The sequence below is a fragment of the Cryptotermes secundus genome, unplaced genomic scaffold (assembly GCF_002891405.2).
Source record: "Cryptotermes secundus unplaced genomic scaffold, Csec_1.0 scaffold681, whole genome shotgun sequence".
Classification (NCBI taxonomy): Eukaryota; Metazoa; Arthropoda; class Insecta; order Blattodea; family Kalotermitidae; genus Cryptotermes; species Cryptotermes secundus.
In genome coordinates this window covers 129,876-148,776 of record NW_019737395.1, presented here as the reverse complement: position 1 = coordinate 148,776, position 18,901 = coordinate 129,876, and the positions used below count along the sequence as shown (strand labels likewise).

The window sequence follows — 18,901 nt, the reverse complement described above, 5'->3', positions numbered from 1 at the left end:
GTGGCCTTATGTGACGTATTATCTTGATATCTGCCTGGAAGAACTGGGTAAGACCAATAAAATAATTCAGCCAAGACAGTCGGTCTCCGGGCCGAGATGAGAAGCCTGGGCCTTTCAATACGAAGCAAATTGCTGCAACTGGACCGCAACATTCCATCATGTTCGCCTCATTCTTCATATTTCGTCACGCCTCTAATTTATACAAGTTGTCTGTATTAAGTATGACACATCGCACAGCAATTTAACAGGCTGGTAGCGCGGTTAGAATTTCGGAACACTGACATCAGCCTTAACAAGCAATTCCGGAGAGAACTCTAACGTCTACTATCTACAGCAGACTTTCAGCGTTAGTAACAGTAATAATGGTCTGTCATAGCTCAAGCGGTTAGTCGCTGGCTTCCCACCGCGGCGGCCCGGGTTCGATCCCGGGTCTGGGCAAGTGGGATTTGTGGTGGACAAAGTGGCGCTGGGGCAGGTTTTCTCCGAGTACTTCGGTTTCCCCTGCCAATCTTCATTCCACCAAATTCTACATCATCGTAAACACCCGGGGCAGGTACAATAGGCCAATCAGTGGCCGCCGTGCCGAGGGAACACAACTGGACTCCACCCCCCACTAAACTAATAAAAAAAAACATTAATAACAATAAGAACTACAAATATGTATACCTTTAATTTTAACTATAACTTTAATTTTCTTATGTAATTGGTATTAATTTATTAGACTTGTTATTAATTTTATGCTATCACTCCCCGTTGTCTTATCTTAGTATCTAGTTGCTAATAGTATTAGCAACATTCATAATAATTCATAATTCATAATGTGTGTATATATTTAAGTCTTCTTTAGATTTATGCTCACAGATTTATTTGTCATATTTGTACAATTTTGTTTAATTATTTTTCTGTACCTTTATATACTCGTGCTAACTTTGTAATTGTGCTGTTAAGTTATTGCACGTAAATAAACATGAATTGAATGAATTGAGTTGAATTACTATTATGGCTAAAATTGTCACTACCACTACTACTACTACTACTACTACTACTACTACTACTATATTATTGCTGCAATTATTATAATCGTTGATGATGATATTGTCACCTGTAGGGTGGTACGCGTGACGAAAATGACGGGTTCTAGTTCAGATGATTGGATTTATTAGCACATTGGTTACAAGTGTTCTCTTAATAACATTTAAATACAGCGTTATTATTGACTTCCACAATTTATGGTTCACCATTCACACGCACTAGGATCCTCAGCCTTCACTGTTTGTCTCCTGGTAACGGAATTAAAACCGTCTCACTGTGGCTAAACGTTCTAATTACACACCAAGTCTTCACAGGCCGAATTCTCACATTCCACCGAGAACTTAGAACTGACGCGTAGTGACGTTCGTATTTAAGAAAACTCCTTTGCACGGATCCCACAGAAAGACGTCTCCCATTGTTGTGGATGAATATTTACAGCTTCGTTGCCTGGCGATAGACTTCCTACAGCTCCGTGCGCCCACCCGGCTCGGACCGCACCGAAAACGCAGTTTCCCTTCTATTGTTGACTGTATTTGTGTTTACAGAGCTGCTGCCTGGCAACCCGTTGATCAAACCCGTTACAACTTTGTTGTATTACCCTCGTCTTGTATTAGCCATTGTTTTACGATACTTTACGTAATTCTAACTGGTCATATGTTCTCGAAAAAAATTGCACTGACTCTGTAGTTTATAATCTTGACTTCCGTCGTGCCTGAAGCTATAAAGCTAGCCATTCCTTACACTTTATAAAAAAAATCTGTTTTTCTGAAGTCTTTCTTTCTAATCCTTAAAATATTACACTGAGATTACATTAATTCTTATGGTTGTAGATTTTTTCTTTAAATATAACATGAGATTTGTATACTAACGTTATAGCAGCTTCGAATATTTATATATAGAAATATTAAATATATCATTTATTAGCCATAAATTTCATTACATCAATTGTGATACTACTACAAATTCTGTTATTGCATTTTTTTTTCTGTGGCGCTACAGCCCCAATTTGGGCCTAGGCCTACCTCCATGAAACTCTCCGTTTCACTTCGGTTTATTAGATCTTACACATTCGGCAGGACTCCTTGGGCGAGTGATCAGCTCGTCGCAAGGCCTCTACCTGTAGACAAACACAGAAAAACGCACACAAACATCCATGGCCTGAGTGGGATTCGAACCCACGATCCCGGCTTCCGAGGGAGCGAAGACAGTGCATTCCTTAGACCACTCGGCTACCGTGACCGGCTGTTATTGCATTTTACGTCTGATAAAACAGCACAACTACGTAAAATATTTTAGTTGCTCAGTTTCAATACTAACCTTCCTTACTAGTGCTAATTATGCAATTCCCTTCAGTAAGCCTGCAGGATAGCTAGTACTGTAATAAAGACTTACATAAAATACTCAAGCTTGTTGGTTCACCTCTTGAAGGCCGAAGCATGTGATGGAGCAAAAGAAGTTTTCCATTGATTATGAATTGTTGCACTTGATGGAGTTTTAGTTTTTATTTATGGTTCTTAAAATCAACATATGCTGTAACCAATTAAATTAATTACTTTATACCTGTTACGCTTTTCGTTACATTACGATATTTTAAAATTTTGGAGTTTCAGTCTTTATGCACTTTTTTTTTAATCAACGTATGCTGTAATCAATTTTATTACCTACTTAAACTCAGTTACGCTTTCCGTTATCGTACCAAGTTCCAAAGTTGTTTCTTATTCAGATCGACCTTCGTTCTCAAGCTAGAGAAATTCTCTTCACATTTTCTTATGATGCCAGGAGAGTCACAAAGCTCCACACTGGAGCCTCAACTATTCAATATTTTATTTAATATTTATGGATCAAAACTCATTTCTCTGACTTCCTATTGTTCTCTGATGATATCAAAATGTCCTGTGTCGTAAAGTCTACTGAAGTTCGTGAATTATTACGATCTGATGGTCCAGCTTCATAATAATCTACGTAGCAGACGTGTATGCGTATATTCACAGGCTGGTTTCAGTAGTCAAAATGGCGACCGTGCTTAAGAAGTATACTACCGAATAGCAGCGTTCTGCTGTGAGTTCTTTTGTGGGCAAAAAGACTCAGTGCAGAGTTTATTTATAAAAAGTGTACCCTGTTTAGTGTGGGAAGTATTTGTCGCGTAAAGCAGTTCACAACTGGGTCGAGAAATTCTCTCAACGACGTTCGAAAGTCACATATGATGCCCGATAAACTTTGGAAGTTGCTGAGAGAACAATAAAAAAAACTTCTATGTTGCGGGTTTCGACGCACTTGTAAACCTATGGGACAAGTGTATCAATGTTGCTCGAGAAGATGTCGAGAAATAAATGTTTCTTTCCAGGTTCGAATATCAAATGTTTCACTTTTTATATCCATTTGTATCCTGTTTACTGATATCCCTCATAGATAGAAAATTTATATTCCAGGAATACCAATATAAATATATTGTCTTCATGCGAGTCACTAAGGCACTGTTTACACACACAGTATCATTATATAGGTTGATTTTCACACTCCCATTTCATCTTTCAATTATTCTTTAAATATCTTATATTTTTTATATTTTTAGTCTATTTTTCTGAAGTAGGTTTATGAGACCTCTACCCTGTGTGTGTCTGTGTAGATCCCATATCAACTTTAAATACCAGACAAAGTCTTTATGAAACTAGGTGCGTATGCCATGGAAAATGAGTTCATCTGAATAGCGTACTTCTTAAACCCTTCCCCTTAGTCTTATGCCTGTATGTGTATCTCTTCTATCGTTCCTAAGCAGAGCTTGGTAAAGTGTACCCCTTCTTTCATTGCTAGCAAACGGCTCAGTAAACACATTCCCGCTACAGTGAATTCACGCAGAAATAGAATCATTGTCGGAAGCCTCATTTTTATGCGATCCGTGTCGTATCTGTGGAGAGTCTGTGGGTCTGTCTGTGTAAGACAGATATGCTGCTAAGCATCGCAGGAAATTCGGAGGGTCCAGTCCGTATGCAGCATAAATAGCTGACCCCACGCTGGACCAAACTTAGAGCCCAAATGATAATCTGACAACTACCACGACAACGGATGAAGATGAAAACCATAAATGTGCATTGTTAATCCTTCCAGCCGCACTGTGGCCCTGGGGTCGACTCAGTGTCTGTCAGAAATGAGTACCAGACACCCTCCTGAAAAAAAGAGAGCGACCGCAGCGTAAGGCTGACAACCTCACAGCCATATATGAGCTGATATGCTTTCAAATGTGGGATACTAGATGTCTCACAACCTTGCTGGTCTCCACGGTCTTTTACAGGAACAGAATTACCTGTATGTTTATGTAAACTGTTAGTTACCAATGTAGTGTTATTCTTGATATGTAATTCCAAGTTGCTGCTGCGTGCTTCTCATGCAAACCTCTCGAATTAAATTCATCGAACTTAATTCCGTTTCTGTCAAAGCTACTAAAATTATTTTTCCATATTACACGTATATGTCGACACCAATTCGGAAATCAAACTTCTGCGGCCCCCCTCTCAAGCCACTGCTTGCAACCATCCTGACGTCTTTACTTCCACTCTGCTCTTTTCCGAAGGATGTGCGGATAAAATCTGGAAACCTTCTAACAAAAGACGTTCTTTCTCCCACCTGACGATAAAGTGTTTCCCACTTTTCTGTGTATCACCCTATCGTTGCCAGGTAGCAACTTGGGAAATACGTTCCCGCGGCAACGAAGAAATGTTGGAGACGTCGTTTTCCATACTGTCAGTGTCGTTTCAAATGAAAGTAGGCGATTGGTTCTTCCCAGAAATTCCTGTTATAACTTTAACCTCCTGTCATAATCTAGAGTTTCACTCTTTGGTTGCGTGATGTCACGAAAGACTATGTACCTTTTATAAAAAAAATGGATGCACTTTTTCTGTTACAATTTCTGTAAGCCAATATAAAAATTGTCACGTATTTGAGGGGGTGTGACTGTAGACAGGGTATGGAATGCGGAATGGATTTATTGACCACTTGTATACACCCCTCTGTATTACACTTTACTCATCACTGACACACACAGAGATTAGTGTCCTCAGTCTATTACGGTTTCTACTAGCCGTTTCCTGGCGACGGTTTCTACCGTGGGAGATTCTTCAGCTTCCCACACTCAGGTCCTTTTGTCATAGTTTTCAACTAACTTGGTCCTAGGCTGGCGGCCATTTCACACCAACCTAGTCTAGTCTTCACAGGCTGACTTTCAAATGACAACTGCACTCTCTCACTCACCAACCAACTACTTCACGTCTCTTCACTCAACTGAGCTATTGACAGCTCTCACCAACCACTGACTCATTGCTTCAAACTGTCCTGCTTAAACATCACGCCACAGACCACATATAAAACACCATTTCCATTCGTATAGTCAAACAACACCTCGACCGCTACATAGAAACGGGTGTTTGTTTATTCGCGTCTTGCATAGCAACGGCTGTTGTTTACAGATTCACCGCTTAGCAACGGGTCTATAAGCCACAATAGCAATAGGATTCAGTAGCAATTATGAACGTCAGTACGGCCTGAAGAGAACCAACACAGGCCGAAACATGCAGTGAATAAGACTCTCTATAAATAACAAATAAAAATAGTTGTGATGATCTCAATTAAGGTATAACACAGTTTTACTGATAGATTAAAATCCATTATTATTTTCTTATTGGTATTGTTTATCGTCATGTGCCTACTAAATAAATTAAAGGCTTTTCCACTTTTAATGTGAGCCATGTTTCAAGACTTACATCAAGGTGCATCAGAGACCCCCCCCCCCAAAAAAACTGCCGGTTTCTAGATGTTTAAAAACCACGCTCCTCCCCTTTAGGACACCCTTTCCTTTTCGGTCCTATTTAGTTTATGGTTTGTATGACGTGTTATTTGTTCTGTTTCAGTTTGTAGTTCCTAGTATTAAATTCTTAATCTATATTTATCATAGTTTTAATTTTGCAATGGGGCACGCTGTAGCGTAGTTGGTTGAGGCACTATGCTACAAACCTGAAGGTCGAGGGTTCAAGTCCCGATGAGGTCACTGGATTTTTTCAAATTGACCTAATCTTTCCAGCCGCACTACGGTCCTGGGGTCGACTCAGCCTCTACCACAAATGAGTACCAGGAATCTTCCTGGGGAATAAAGGGCGGCCGCCGCGTAAGGCTGACAACCTTAACGCCATCTCTGAGCCGATTTTCTAGAAAATTTGGGAGCGTCGACGTCCCACAATCCTATGGGCCTTCACGGTCTGTTACAGGGATTTTTTAATACATTTATAATGCTCGCCTCTCATACGTTACTTGCCGTTAGCAAACACTAGAATAGAAGACCTGGATTGAATTGAAATAGCGTATCTGTAACGAGTACTGCTGTCGCGGTCACCGCTCAGAATGGACATTTTATTTTGCTGGATTTGAGGTTCTCACAACCGAAAATATGAAGAGTGCCATTTTCTGGGATGCGAAATCCTGTAGTATGATAGAAGCTTACTGACTTTCGGAGGTACAAACAGCCTTCATCCCCAAATTTGAACATTATGTCAAGCAACCAACAAGAAGCGCGTTCAGACCTTTGGTTGTTTCTTTCTGGTTTCTTACTTGGCTCACTCTTCGAACCTGAAGCTGCAGGGAGTACGTCCCTTCGAAACACACAAATTTCTGTCACACTACACGGCGTCGCATTCCAGAAGACAATACTCTTCATTCTTTTTGTTTTCAATAAACTTTGATCTTGTAAGTGTCGTGTATCCCCACATCAGGTTTGGGCTCTACCCCGTAACAAAGGTTGTGTTGAGGCTCCCGCTGGCTTCCATCCACGGAAAAACATGGACCGCATACTGCGTGAGCATTGCAACTCCATTACCGTCTGAAATAACCGGTCACACAGTTGCCACGTGTAATATAAAATCCCGTGCTTCGGTTAAAAACCTCAGTCATTACAGCGACTATGTTACAGTTAGACAACTGCGTAATTGAGGGAATAGATTTTGCACCCCACCGCATTCAGCGTGGCTCTGAAATCCACTCCGCCTCCTATCCAATGGGCACCAGGTTCTTTACTCAAGAATCATGTTATGACGTCAAAATAAACGAGAAAGAACAAATATTTTTAATACTGGTACGCGAAGGTGGCTCCGCTTTGCTTAGAAGTCCAAATCGATATAGACGCTAAGCCAAATCGTTCCTACAAGGATTTCTGAAAACCCTGCCGCCTTGCGTTTCTAGAACACTTACAAAACCAAGCACCCCCCCCCGCCTATTATTGGTGAAAGACTGACGTTGGAAAAAAAAATACCGGAAACCAGCAATCTCGTATAGAACGTAAGCTGAGGGGCAAAAACGCGGACCTTATTCAGAAGACCCAAAACGAAATAGATAAATGTGCTGCAGAATCTTCATTACTTTAGGGAAACAAGCCAGAATACTATTCACAGACTTCTTAGACCATAAGTCTTGCGGGATGTGACAACTTAGAGTTCAGGGACGGGTTCAAATTTTCCACGGGTCCTGACGCCTCAATCTTTAGTCTGAGAACCTCAAATCTCGTATAGGTCTCTGCCATATGCATATAACTTACGTGCATTATGAAGTATGGTGAACAATTTTTCAAAAACTTTATAAGTAATCTCTGTACAATATCACTTCATGGACGCTGAAAGTGTCAGGTAATCTGGAGCGAATCGCTAAAAGCGACTGCGTTGCTAAAAGAAGCATTATTTCGCAGTATTACTTGAAGAAAAAAGAGAAGCTTAATGCGAGAAATTAATTTGGTTTTCAAGAAACTCCGTGTTTGATATCACTCCCCAGTCTCACACTTTTCAGAAAGTGCTTAACCCTCCTTCTGATTTTAATTTTAATATTGGATCGAGAGGGTGGACGTAGAGGTAACGTTCTAGGAATCTAGACTCATATTTAGAAAGTACATGGCTTGAATCTTAGTCGGGACGCGCTATTAACAGGCCTTATTCTTCTTTTCTCAGTATCTCCAAGCAAATGCAGCATAAAGCCTCGATTAGGCCAAGACCGATTCCTTTCCAATCCATCGTTCATCAGTTACCCTTCTGTTCGATGCAATATAATCCGGTTACTGAGAATTTCGAAAAATATCTCCACCTTCCCCCCAAATGAAAACGTACCAGACTGAGGAGCTGAGGAGACTACCGTGCGCTCTTGTGCTAAGATTACCTGACCCCGTCACAGTAATGCGAATTATTGGTAGATGTCGCGACAGGGCTGAACGTATAATCCGTGAGCGGTCTGCTAGAGCACGGATCTTTAAGTAGTCTGAATCGGTTTGAGTCGTATGAGTGTACTTTGTCAGTATCCAAATCGTGCAGGCCACAGGAAATATTGTTGTTATGTATGTATATGATGGTCTAATTTATAAATGTTTAAATTGAACGGTCTGAGAATTCAAATGTCTTTAAGCATATGATACGGTATTGTATTTCATACGCGTTTCATTCCAATACTAGAAGTAAATACATTTCCCTAAATATGAGGGAAATTCTGAGTGTAACCAAACACTATCTAAGCGTAAAATCCAGTTTTCGACATGTGAAGGTGTGTGGTTGTTCCGGTTTTAGGTAGCGTGTTGTTTGATCGTTAGAGATGTTAGCGGTTGTTAGTGAACCAGGGACTGGTATAGTTCCAGAAGACAGTGGTTATGGAATGTGTGTATTTGTGGTGGATATATAGGTTATTGTCAGATAAGATCAATTACGTAATAATACAAACTGACTTCGTGTTACTTGAATAAAAATTATAGTTTGCAGATAGGGTGGGAAATCAATTTATTACTAGTATGGACGTGATCGTGCCACCTTAGTTCTGTTTGCATACAATTTGTGCACTTTAAAGAAACTCATGGTCTCTCTAGAAATCTTCAGAAACACAGGCATCTTGAAAGTATTTTTCACATGTGGTGTGTGTGTATACAAATTATTCTAGAAATATACTGGCCAAAACGCAGTGTAGAATGGAATTTAGGATTTACTATTCATGCCTGAATGGCCTGTTAATATGTAATTGCATTGCCTCTTTTTCAGGATGATTAACCATGATAGACAATTTGATACGTTGCTCAGATGATGTATATAGTTTTATCATCAGTATGGAAAGCACAATACAAATTTCCACGTTTCGGCCAAGCCTTCTGTACTGCTATTTTAAATGTAAGTATTAGTCATGGAAAGTGGCGTGCCACAAACATACAGGACATCAAAGAACCCTCTCCTCGAGAAGGACAAGGCGGCACATGGTTGGCCCCCGTCAAGGGAAATAATAAGAAAGAAGACACGAACCTACTTGGTTTATAAATTCCAATAAAATCTTAACAAACCAATTACAAATATTTTAATGTATTGGAACAGCCACTGTAGTTGTAAAAACTTTTATATTTTATACCCAATTGTATATTATTAATATTATATGTATATATTTTAACGTTCAGAACATATATTGTAATAGAAACTTCCAACTGTATTGATGTAAAGGTGTCCTTCTGGTGATGGTCTCTGAAGACCGAAACATGTGAGGGCATAAATAATTGAAATAAGAAAAATCTTTACCAGTCACACTAGACAGAACTGTTTAATTTTTCATGATATTGTTAGTGTGATGGACCAGAATGAAACAAATCAAAAAGTAAATATTAGTGTTGTGTTAAACTTGTAACAATATCAAGGATTCTCCCACCACAATGTTAACTTTCTTGATTTTCACCCACCCACTCATCAAATGTTAGCTCTTCTTTCTCCAGTTATTTGAAGTCATCTGCACTCAGTGATAAATTAACTGTACCATACAAAACTTTGTTTCACGTTGTTATGCTACATTGTACTGAGCCATAATGATTCAGATCAAATTCTGCTCGACTAAGAAGTGATGCCAACACAACATACTAGGAGTTGGAGTGCTTTATTAGCAGCCCAGAAGCACTGGAACTGATAGTAGCCTGTGGTGTGATTATTTGGTTATTTAGGTTTGTGTAGTTTCATTTTAATTTAATATAAACATATTTTACATATTCTTAATTTAGATTTCTTGAATTAGTATGACTTCTGGAAAGTCGTTGCTCATACTCAATGCCACTGCAGTAGCAGAATAATTAATATTATGGAATCAAATCTATGCACTGCTGTGCCATTCTGGAAGGGTGTGTTTTCCTCTATTTCTCTGAGACATGTTTTCTTACAAAAATTTAGCAGTATGTAGAAACTTGTATGTACAACTTGCCTGTTAAGCTGTGTAATTTCAATCTTTTTGAGAACTGATCATTGTTCTATAGAAAATTCATTGTGAAAATGAGTAAATTGGTGAAAATTGCTTATGAATGGGGATGCAGGAAGGGCCTATATTAATGTTTGTTGTATTGTCATTTCAGTATTCCAATAAAGTATCATCTCCAACTTCTGCTGCATCTACATCTACATCTGTTGTTGCAAAGCCACCAGATAGTACAGTACTTAAAAGTAGAAGTTTTGAAATAACAACAAAACTTCAGCCTGGAATCACAGTTACTAGTGACACATTCACACCAAGATCTTCACCAAAACATAGACTAGTAGCGGAGGACAAACAATGGCACGAATTGAGAACAGACTACTCGAAGCTTATACAGCATTATTTTATGCTGTCGAAAATAAGGCTTACATGTAGGTACAATAATTTGTGAATTTGTGTGTTGAATAGCTCAAGGAGCTATGATAGGTGAGTCAGTCTTGTTACTATACATACCAGTTCATCTATAGTTTGTTTTCATTTTTGTTAAAATATATTTCCTTGCATATTTTGTTATTTGATTGTATTATGAAACAAGGCAATGGGTGCAGAAACAGCAAAGAATGGAATAAGAAGGCAGAAATTAAAAACTAAGCAAACAAATATTAAAAAAAAATTAAATATTAATGTCTAGGTTATGGGCTGGGCAACTGGGGAATCGGGGTTTGATTCCCTGCAGGGACTCAGATTTTTGTATATCCCATGGAATTCAGGATGGTTCTGGAGCCCCACCCAGCCTCCAGTTCAATAGGAACCGGAGGTAAAGTGACCTTTTAGTGCTGAGGTAAAATGCTTAGAGTTAAGTCACCACTCCTCTGTAACTCTTCATGGCATAGTGTGTAATTAAGCACAGGGACAACCTTACATTTGACTTTACCTACAGAATGGTTTAATTTTAGCTGTTGCCCACACATCATCAGTGAGTAAACAGAGACCAGTGCCAAATCAATTTTTAACTTCAGTTTATACGTATGGCTAAAACCAGAATTTGAATTCCCCCAGTTATGGACATTGTATATCTGGACAGGTAAGAGATAATTATCCGAGGTGAGGGCACCTTGAGGCTAATGCCACTACTGCTTGGAAGTGGATGAAAGCAAAACAGTGACTGGCAGACTGGCTTGTATATTATGAAGAAGTAGAGGCAACTGTAGCATTTCAAGACATAGAACATAATTCTTATTTACTATTGCACATTTCATAATTTTAATATATTCACACTTTGCAGACATATTTTTATTTAGGAATGTAAGACATGCATATTGCTGTTGTTTCCATGACAGTCCTGCAATATGTTGGATTCTTCCATGTTTCATATGCATGCTAACTATATTATCAAAGACCTCGACTGGAGAGACAGAAAAACTGGATGTCCTCATTCAGGATAGCTAGTAGCATAACTGGGACACGCGGTAGCGTAGTTGCAGTGAAATTCAAGACACAAGCATCTGCAGGCAAGTTGATGCTGACCATCTGGGATTTTCAAGGGCCAATTCTTGATACCTACCTGGAACGTGGAGCAACTGTCACAAGTGCAACTTATTGTGACATGGTTCAGCAGGGGCTGGAGCCTGCAATCTGCTCTAAAAGAACAGGGAGACTATCAGAGGGTGCCCTGTTGTTGCCTGACAATGCCCGTCCCCATACTGTGGCCTGCACATTGGAAACCCTCAGGAAATTGAAGTGAGAAGTCATGGGACTTCCAGCTCACGGTCCACATGTGTAACCAGAGACTTTCTGTTATGATGCTGGGAAAAATGTGTTGAAAATCAGGATGATTATATAGAAAAATTATATATTTTGTTTTTGTAATCAACAGTGAAATAAAGTTGTAAAATAAAAGATGCAGAAGCTCTTTGAAGGTCCCTCGTACAACTGACCTGTACATTGTCTTGGAAAAAGATTTCCTTGTTCTTCTGCAGCCCATCACTGGCTGCTGATTATGCAAGCTAGGACATGTACACGCATTATGGCATTTATTCTTCATGCCCTCTGGCCAGTGTGGTAGGGGAATGGAATGGGAAGTAATGCAGAACAGGCTCAGAAGCAATGCGTTGAACATGCGTGATTGAGTGAAATTTTAGGTGGCTGCCCCATAGGCCTACACATTTTGCAAGTGTGAGTTGGTGGCCACAGTTAATTTAGTTTTCTTTACAAACATTAAGTGGACTGTTGGAATGTGTGTTGTTCAGTATGTCTTTACTAGAGAGAAACTGTGGCCCTGAGTTCAACTGATTACAGCTGAAATAAAGAACACATCCCAAATCTTTGAATGTTTATGAGCTTTTTTATGCAGAGTTGAATTGCGTGTGTGTGAACATTAACGCCATTTCAAACATTTCTTGTAAGGAAGTATATGTAAAGAAATTTATTAATAGCTCCCTTGTTTTCTTCTTGTACACAGTCATTTAAACCCAGGAAGTATTTAAGGTGTGGCAGTGGAAATTTAAAATAGAATAGCTGTAACTTTTTAAGTTAGGCCCTCGGAGTGCACATACATGTGACAGGCCATTCTGTAAAATATGCCATGTAGTAATAATGGGACATCCTGCATATAGTTTAAAACAACAGCAAGGTGTTCTGGAAAAAATACTCTTGTTTGTGAAGCAGTCAAACATATTGTTCCTATTAGACAATGTGAAATAAAACGTAAGTAATTTATACTTAAAATACATTTCAGATTTTTATTCTCAGATTTAATTTGTTTCGCATTGACGGTTTTGTTTGCTACAAGAAATAGTGCTTATATCCAGTTACTATAAGTGACTGTTTTTAATTTTGACTCAGCAGCTTGCAAAATGAACTTGCCTTGGGGGAGAAAGTAAATGTACTTTGCAGGCCCTGTAAGTAACATAGTGACTGTGGCAGGCATTTAATATGAGGTTGAAATGAGAGGCTTATGCATGGCATTCTGTTGTAGGTCTGGTTGTAATGACGACTATGGCAGGCTATGCATTAGCTCCAGAACCACTCAGCCTGACAACATTTGTTCTTTGCTCTGTGGGAACTGGCCTTGTGTCATGTGCTGCAAATTCTATCAACCAGTTCTTCGAGGTTCCCTTCGACTCTCAGATGGCTCGAACCAAGAACAGGGTTCTTGTTCGAGGTTTTCTTACGTAAGTTAAATGTTAATTTGTAAATATAGGTGGAATGGTTATGAAACATATCTGTATACAAGATAATGAATTAAAGGCAATTTGAGGTTCTTATAGTGGTGAGTGTTAAAATTATTGTTTTCTGAGATGTAACATATAGTCTGGTAGGTAGATACAAGTGTTTCAGAGGAAACTACTGCTTCTGTCTTTAGGATAGAAGAAGAACTTCAGATGTACCCTGACTTGGTCCTTATAAGGAGCCACTGATAACTGTACGCTCAGCCCCAGTCCCCCCCCCCTCCTTACATCATGTACTGTCATATCCCAGAAGACTGATCTCACAGAATAAAATGTGTGTTTGGGATGTTGGCTATACTTCCACAGCTGACAGATTTGCAGGTCAACTAGCCCAGTTGTTCTCAGAAGAGTGACTTTTTAATGTGTTCTTATGATGTTATTGCTGTCTCAATTTGTGTGGTTCAAGTGTCTATAAGGTTTAAATATTTTTTGTTCAATTGTTTTTAACCCATTTTCCATTGACAGCAAATTCTAGGGGAAAGGGGTAGTGGTAGTTGCCATTTTTCAAGAGATTTCCACATCAGAACTGTGTATCCATTACTTGTCTTCCCCATCTTAGCTACGTGCATTGCCCGTTACTGAACTTACATGTGTTTGGTTTCACTTTCATTATTTTATGACTCTCCCTCATCATTTTCTTTATTTAGCCCACTTCATGCACTGACATTTGCTGCAGCATGTAGTGTGATGGGCCTGTCAGCCTTGTACTGGGGTGTTAACGGACTCACCGCTGCACTTGGAGCTACCAACCTTGTTCTTTACACCCTGGTGTATACACCCATGAAACGAATCAGTATTCTCAACACGTGGGTTGGGGCTGTTGGTAAGGAGAGTCACTCGTTTTATTCAGGGTATAAGAAGATTCTGTTTCCGAACGGAAGTATGGAGTTTAAATTTTAAGTGCTACATTTGTTCTTTTATTGTTTTGATAACTTTTTATGTGTTAATGCAGTAAATGCTGATACTGCATTCAACCATCTCACTGGTGCAGCCACATTGTTGTTGTGTTCTGCCATATTTCTCTATAGAAACAGAAGTTTATTACATATGCTGTCTGCATCATGCAAGACATGACTTACACATGTTGAATCCTTCGTCATTCAACACCAAAACGATTTTTGATAGGCCAGAATAGCGTGGAATTAAGGTACAAAATGTAAATGAATGAGAACTGAAATTTTGTTTTGTAAATGTTGATTTTCTATGCTTACAATGAATTTTTTCTGTGCTTTCATTTTTTTCAAGTTTTCCATTTTTTATACAAAACACAAACATGCATGTGTACATATGTGCATATATTACAGTAATGATTTTGACTTGCACAAAGTTCAGGTTATGCATGACCTTCCAGAACAGAAGTATTGTGTAAGTCAGGGAGCTTCTGTATAAGGAGGTTCATAATATCAAAAAGGGCTCTTACTATAATGAATGCATCAAGCAGGTTGACTCATGCAGTAACACTTCTGACTTATGGTCAGGAAGTGCCTGATTCATATTCAGTTAGAACATTTGAGTATCCTGAATGATTTTATCTTGGTTTTTCATAGTTTTGCAGTCACATTCTGGCTGAGGACAGAAACAGATCAAGTTTCTGGAACTTTGTGTTCAGTTCAGAATACTGAGATATCATGACGATATTAACTATATAACATTATAGCAATTACTAGCTTTCTGTACTGCATTTTATGGTTTGTTAACAGTGGGAGCAATACCCCCATTGATGGGCTGGGCAGGCTGTGCTGGCACACTGGAGTCTGGAGCATGGATATTACCTGGCATTTTGTATGCTTGGCAGTTCCCGCACTTCAATGCTCTCTCCTGGAATTTACGTCCTGATTATTCTCGAGCAGGATATAGGATGATGTCTGTTACAAATCCAGATCTTTGTCGTCAGACAGCCCTCCGTTACACTGGGGCGTTATTGGTGTTATCATGCCTTGCACCTGTTTTAGAGGTGACCACATGGCTGTTTGCAGTAGGGTCAATTCCACTTAATGCTTACTTCATGTACTTAGGTAAGGTCATAATGTCAGAACCTTAGGGCCTTTATGACAGTGTTTCTCACCTGGTGGTTTTTATCCTAATTTATGGCAGTCCACAAGTTCTAGTTAGTATTATTTATAAGTCCTGTTTGTAGTCACCTTCACTTTCAGTTTTATGTTAGTGTTATGTTTTATGTTTATGGTGTTTTTAAATTTTGAACTACGTGCAGTGTAACAGCTACGTGAGAGAAATACACCTGATGATGGCCATTTATGGCCGAAACATGTAGCGTAGAAGAAAAGAAGACAAAAGAACTACAATAAATTGTTGCACTTAGGATGGAGTTTGTGTCATACATTATGTTATTTGAGTTTTCAACATGGCCCCTCTGCTAATCGTGTGCATCAAGGAAGTCTAGAATGCAGTTATTAGGTTTCTGTGGGCTGAAGTTCATGCACTAATTCTTGACAATAGAAGGCTGACTGAAGATTAGTTGCAGTTCTGCCTAGGGAACCATCCACAACAGATTTCACTTCCATAAAGTTATATTGCCACTGATGACAACACATGGATCCACCCCTGTGAGCTGGAGAGAAGACACTAGAGTATGGAAAGGAAGTTTGTGACGTGTGTGTCAAAAAGATGTTCAGATCTCAACCAGTAGCAGGAACAGTGATGCTGACACTTTTCTAGGATTCTCGAGGAACAGTCCCCTGAGCATTATCAGGAAATGGGTGTGACATTAAACAGTGCACATTCCAGGGTCATGCTGCATGTCAAGTGAAGGGTGGAAATTAGAATAAACAACAAAAATAACTGTCACACTTTGCTCTGTTGTTATGTGACAGTGCCCCTCTCCCTACTGCTGCCCACACTGTTGCAGCATTCCAGAAGCTGTGCTCTGAGGCCCTACATCCAGTCCCAACATAGTCCCCCTCAGGCTGTCATTTCTTTGGACTTCTCAAAATTGTGCTAAGGGGTTGTCATCATCGTGTCAGCATCCATGAGCTGAAGGAGGCAATACGCGTATCCAGCTATCCCGCTGAAGACATCCTGCAAAGGAATACAAAAGCCTGTGCAGCACTGAACTAAGTGTGTTGAAAATCAGGGGAACCATGTTGAAGAATTATGCACTTATGAGTTCTGTATTGTTGTTTGTTAATTTTAGTGGATATGGTGTCCGTACTTTTTGACTTGCACTCATATTTTATGACTGAAAAATTTGATATTGTACAACTGGCAGCTTTTCATTTTTCATTTCCTTTTATCAACTAAGTGGTTTCTTTTTCTGAATATTAATGATTTTCTTTCCATAATTTATGGTATTTAATGTTGTGACTAGCTGAATGGTGAGGAAGAGGAAACAGATTTTTGGGATCAGTCACTGTACCCTTCAGAAATGGGGGTATGTGTGATGACTTATATGATATGCCTTCATGAATAATTTTTAATTGCAAAATTCATTGTACAGCATAATATAACTTACATCTTAATACCACATAAACAATTACTTTTTATATTGTAAATAAACATGTTTGTATATGCTTATTTTTACTGTACATTGTGAGATGTGTAGGTCATTGATATTGCTACTTTACTAGTCCTTTACACTGCAAATGTTGGTTGCCACTGGTGTATGGTGTGTGACGTATGCAAAAAAAAAAAAGCTTGATTAATTTGTATACAGCCTGGCAGTTCCATCAATATTCAGACAGTGGAACTTCACGAAGGCTCTTTCATTTCTCACTGATTCACCTACCAGTGCTAATGGTTATGATGCTGCTCACCAAGAAACAGAGGAGTCCTACTTCAAACAGGAATGATGCAGATGAGGTAATTTCACCTTCTTATTGCTAATATTAACCACACAGGTTTGCAATGCTAAATCACCATCGACTTAAACATGAGATGCCCCTACTCTAAGTTAAGCATGGAACCACAGTTTCCTTTTTGTGTTAGCAACTTTAGGAAGAAAAAATTACCTTGTGTGGTGAAATATGCTGTATTTGGATCACAGTCTTGTGGAATGTGGCATTTTGTAGTTTGGTAGGGTTCTACTTTCTTGAAGATGGAGGTAGCAGGTTCCCTGGTATTTGTGTGCCATCCTGAATGGTGTCATATCCCAGAAGTCCCATGTTATTTCAAGGTATCCTAGATCTTAAGTGTAATATTACATGGTAATGTTCTTAATGTATGTTTACTGATTCACTATGTAATTTATTTAAGATATTTTGGCTTCTGTGATGTCACTAGTAAGCATTATGTATGTGCAATGAAAATGTAACCACCTTTCTTATTGGTTGCAGGTGAGTCCAAACCGCTGTTTACAAATCGAAGAAACTAGTCTTATCTGTAGTAAATGATTGTCATGATGTTGTAGCACCATATGTACATATTCCATAGATAGATGAAGTTGTAATTAGTTGTTTATCTGAAAATACATATCCTAGTTATTTGAAGCTTGCCTTCATTTCTTTATGTTACTGCCACTGTGCATCTGAAGTGTTGCCAATGCAGAGGACATGAAGTACAGTAACGTCTCTTTAATTTATTATCAGATCATTTAAAATCGTATATAATTTGAAGCTGTGGGAGCCACCCACATCAAATCAAGTGCTACCCAATCAGCACGGACCACAGCATCTCCAGTGCTCATTGGTTCACGGGCTGCATAGCGACAGTGTACCTCCAACACCTAGAAGACTACAGAAGCAGAGGAATTTCTATCATCTGAAGCACTACTACACAACGACTATCGACGGCAGAAAAGACTGAAGCTCATCCATGTATGCGTTCTAGCAACAAGAAGTATTTGTTATAGAAGTATACTGCATGGTTGTCTCTTCAAGCATCAGCAGTCCCACAAAGTAATTGCTAATTTTCATCTGAAAAGACATCATGTATCCTTTTTAATGCTGATAATTGGAAATGTGGTTAACTGCCTAAATATGAAATTAATTTACATGATATCATAATATTAAAAACTAGCTGTACCACATGTAACGTACTCCATTCTAGCAGATCTTAATGGTTATTAATTAAATATCAACACATTTTAATTATTTATTCATGATTTTCATTTAATTTGATGCATTTGTTTGAATAACTTGGCAGGTGCGTTAACTTGTTGCGATATTTTGTTCAATTTTTGCATTACTTCAGCCATACACCCTTGGTTTGATTTGTTTTGAAGCTGTTTTGTTGTTTCAACAGAACTGAAAATACAAAGCCCAAATCCTTACTGGATATTTGCCTCATTTGAACATATTAGTGAGACCAAATGGTAAATCTGGCCATGTATCTAGAAACAGTATGGACCAGGTAGTGATATAAACTCTGTGCCCACTCATGCAAATGCCATTATTGAGTTGTACTCTTGCATATATCCTCTGTAGTTATTTGCTTCATGTGTATCCCCTGTAAACAGCTCTCAT

The 18,901-nt window shown here is 38.9% G+C and overlaps 1 protein-coding gene across 5 annotated transcripts; it reads left to right on the top strand.

Annotated features, from left to right (window-relative positions):
- Positions 1–8,301: 8,301 nt before the first annotated feature.
- LOC111870361 (protoheme IX farnesyltransferase, mitochondrial) lies at positions 8,302–17,926 on the top strand. Of its 5 annotated transcripts, none has more exons than XM_023862582.2 (8): positions 8,302–8,389; positions 9,078–9,203; positions 10,415–10,685; positions 13,232–13,427; positions 14,132–14,307; positions 15,185–15,499; positions 17,155–17,300; positions 17,774–17,926. In XM_023862582.2, exons 2-8 carry the CDS (start codon positions 9,117–9,119, stop codon positions 17,828–17,830), a joined length of 1,248 nt encoding a protein of 415 aa, XP_023718350.1. In that variant the 5' UTR covers positions 8,302–8,389; positions 9,078–9,116; the 3' UTR covers positions 17,831–17,926. The 5 variants fall into 5 exon arrangements, with proteins under 5 accessions (XP_023718350.1, XP_023718354.1, XP_023718353.1 ...); XM_023862586.2 differs by lacking the exon at positions 8,302–8,389 and adding an exon at positions 8,412–8,592; XM_023862585.2 differs by lacking the exon at positions 8,302–8,389 and adding an exon at positions 8,600–8,702.
- The last annotated feature ends 975 nt before the right edge of the window (positions 17,927–18,901 follow it).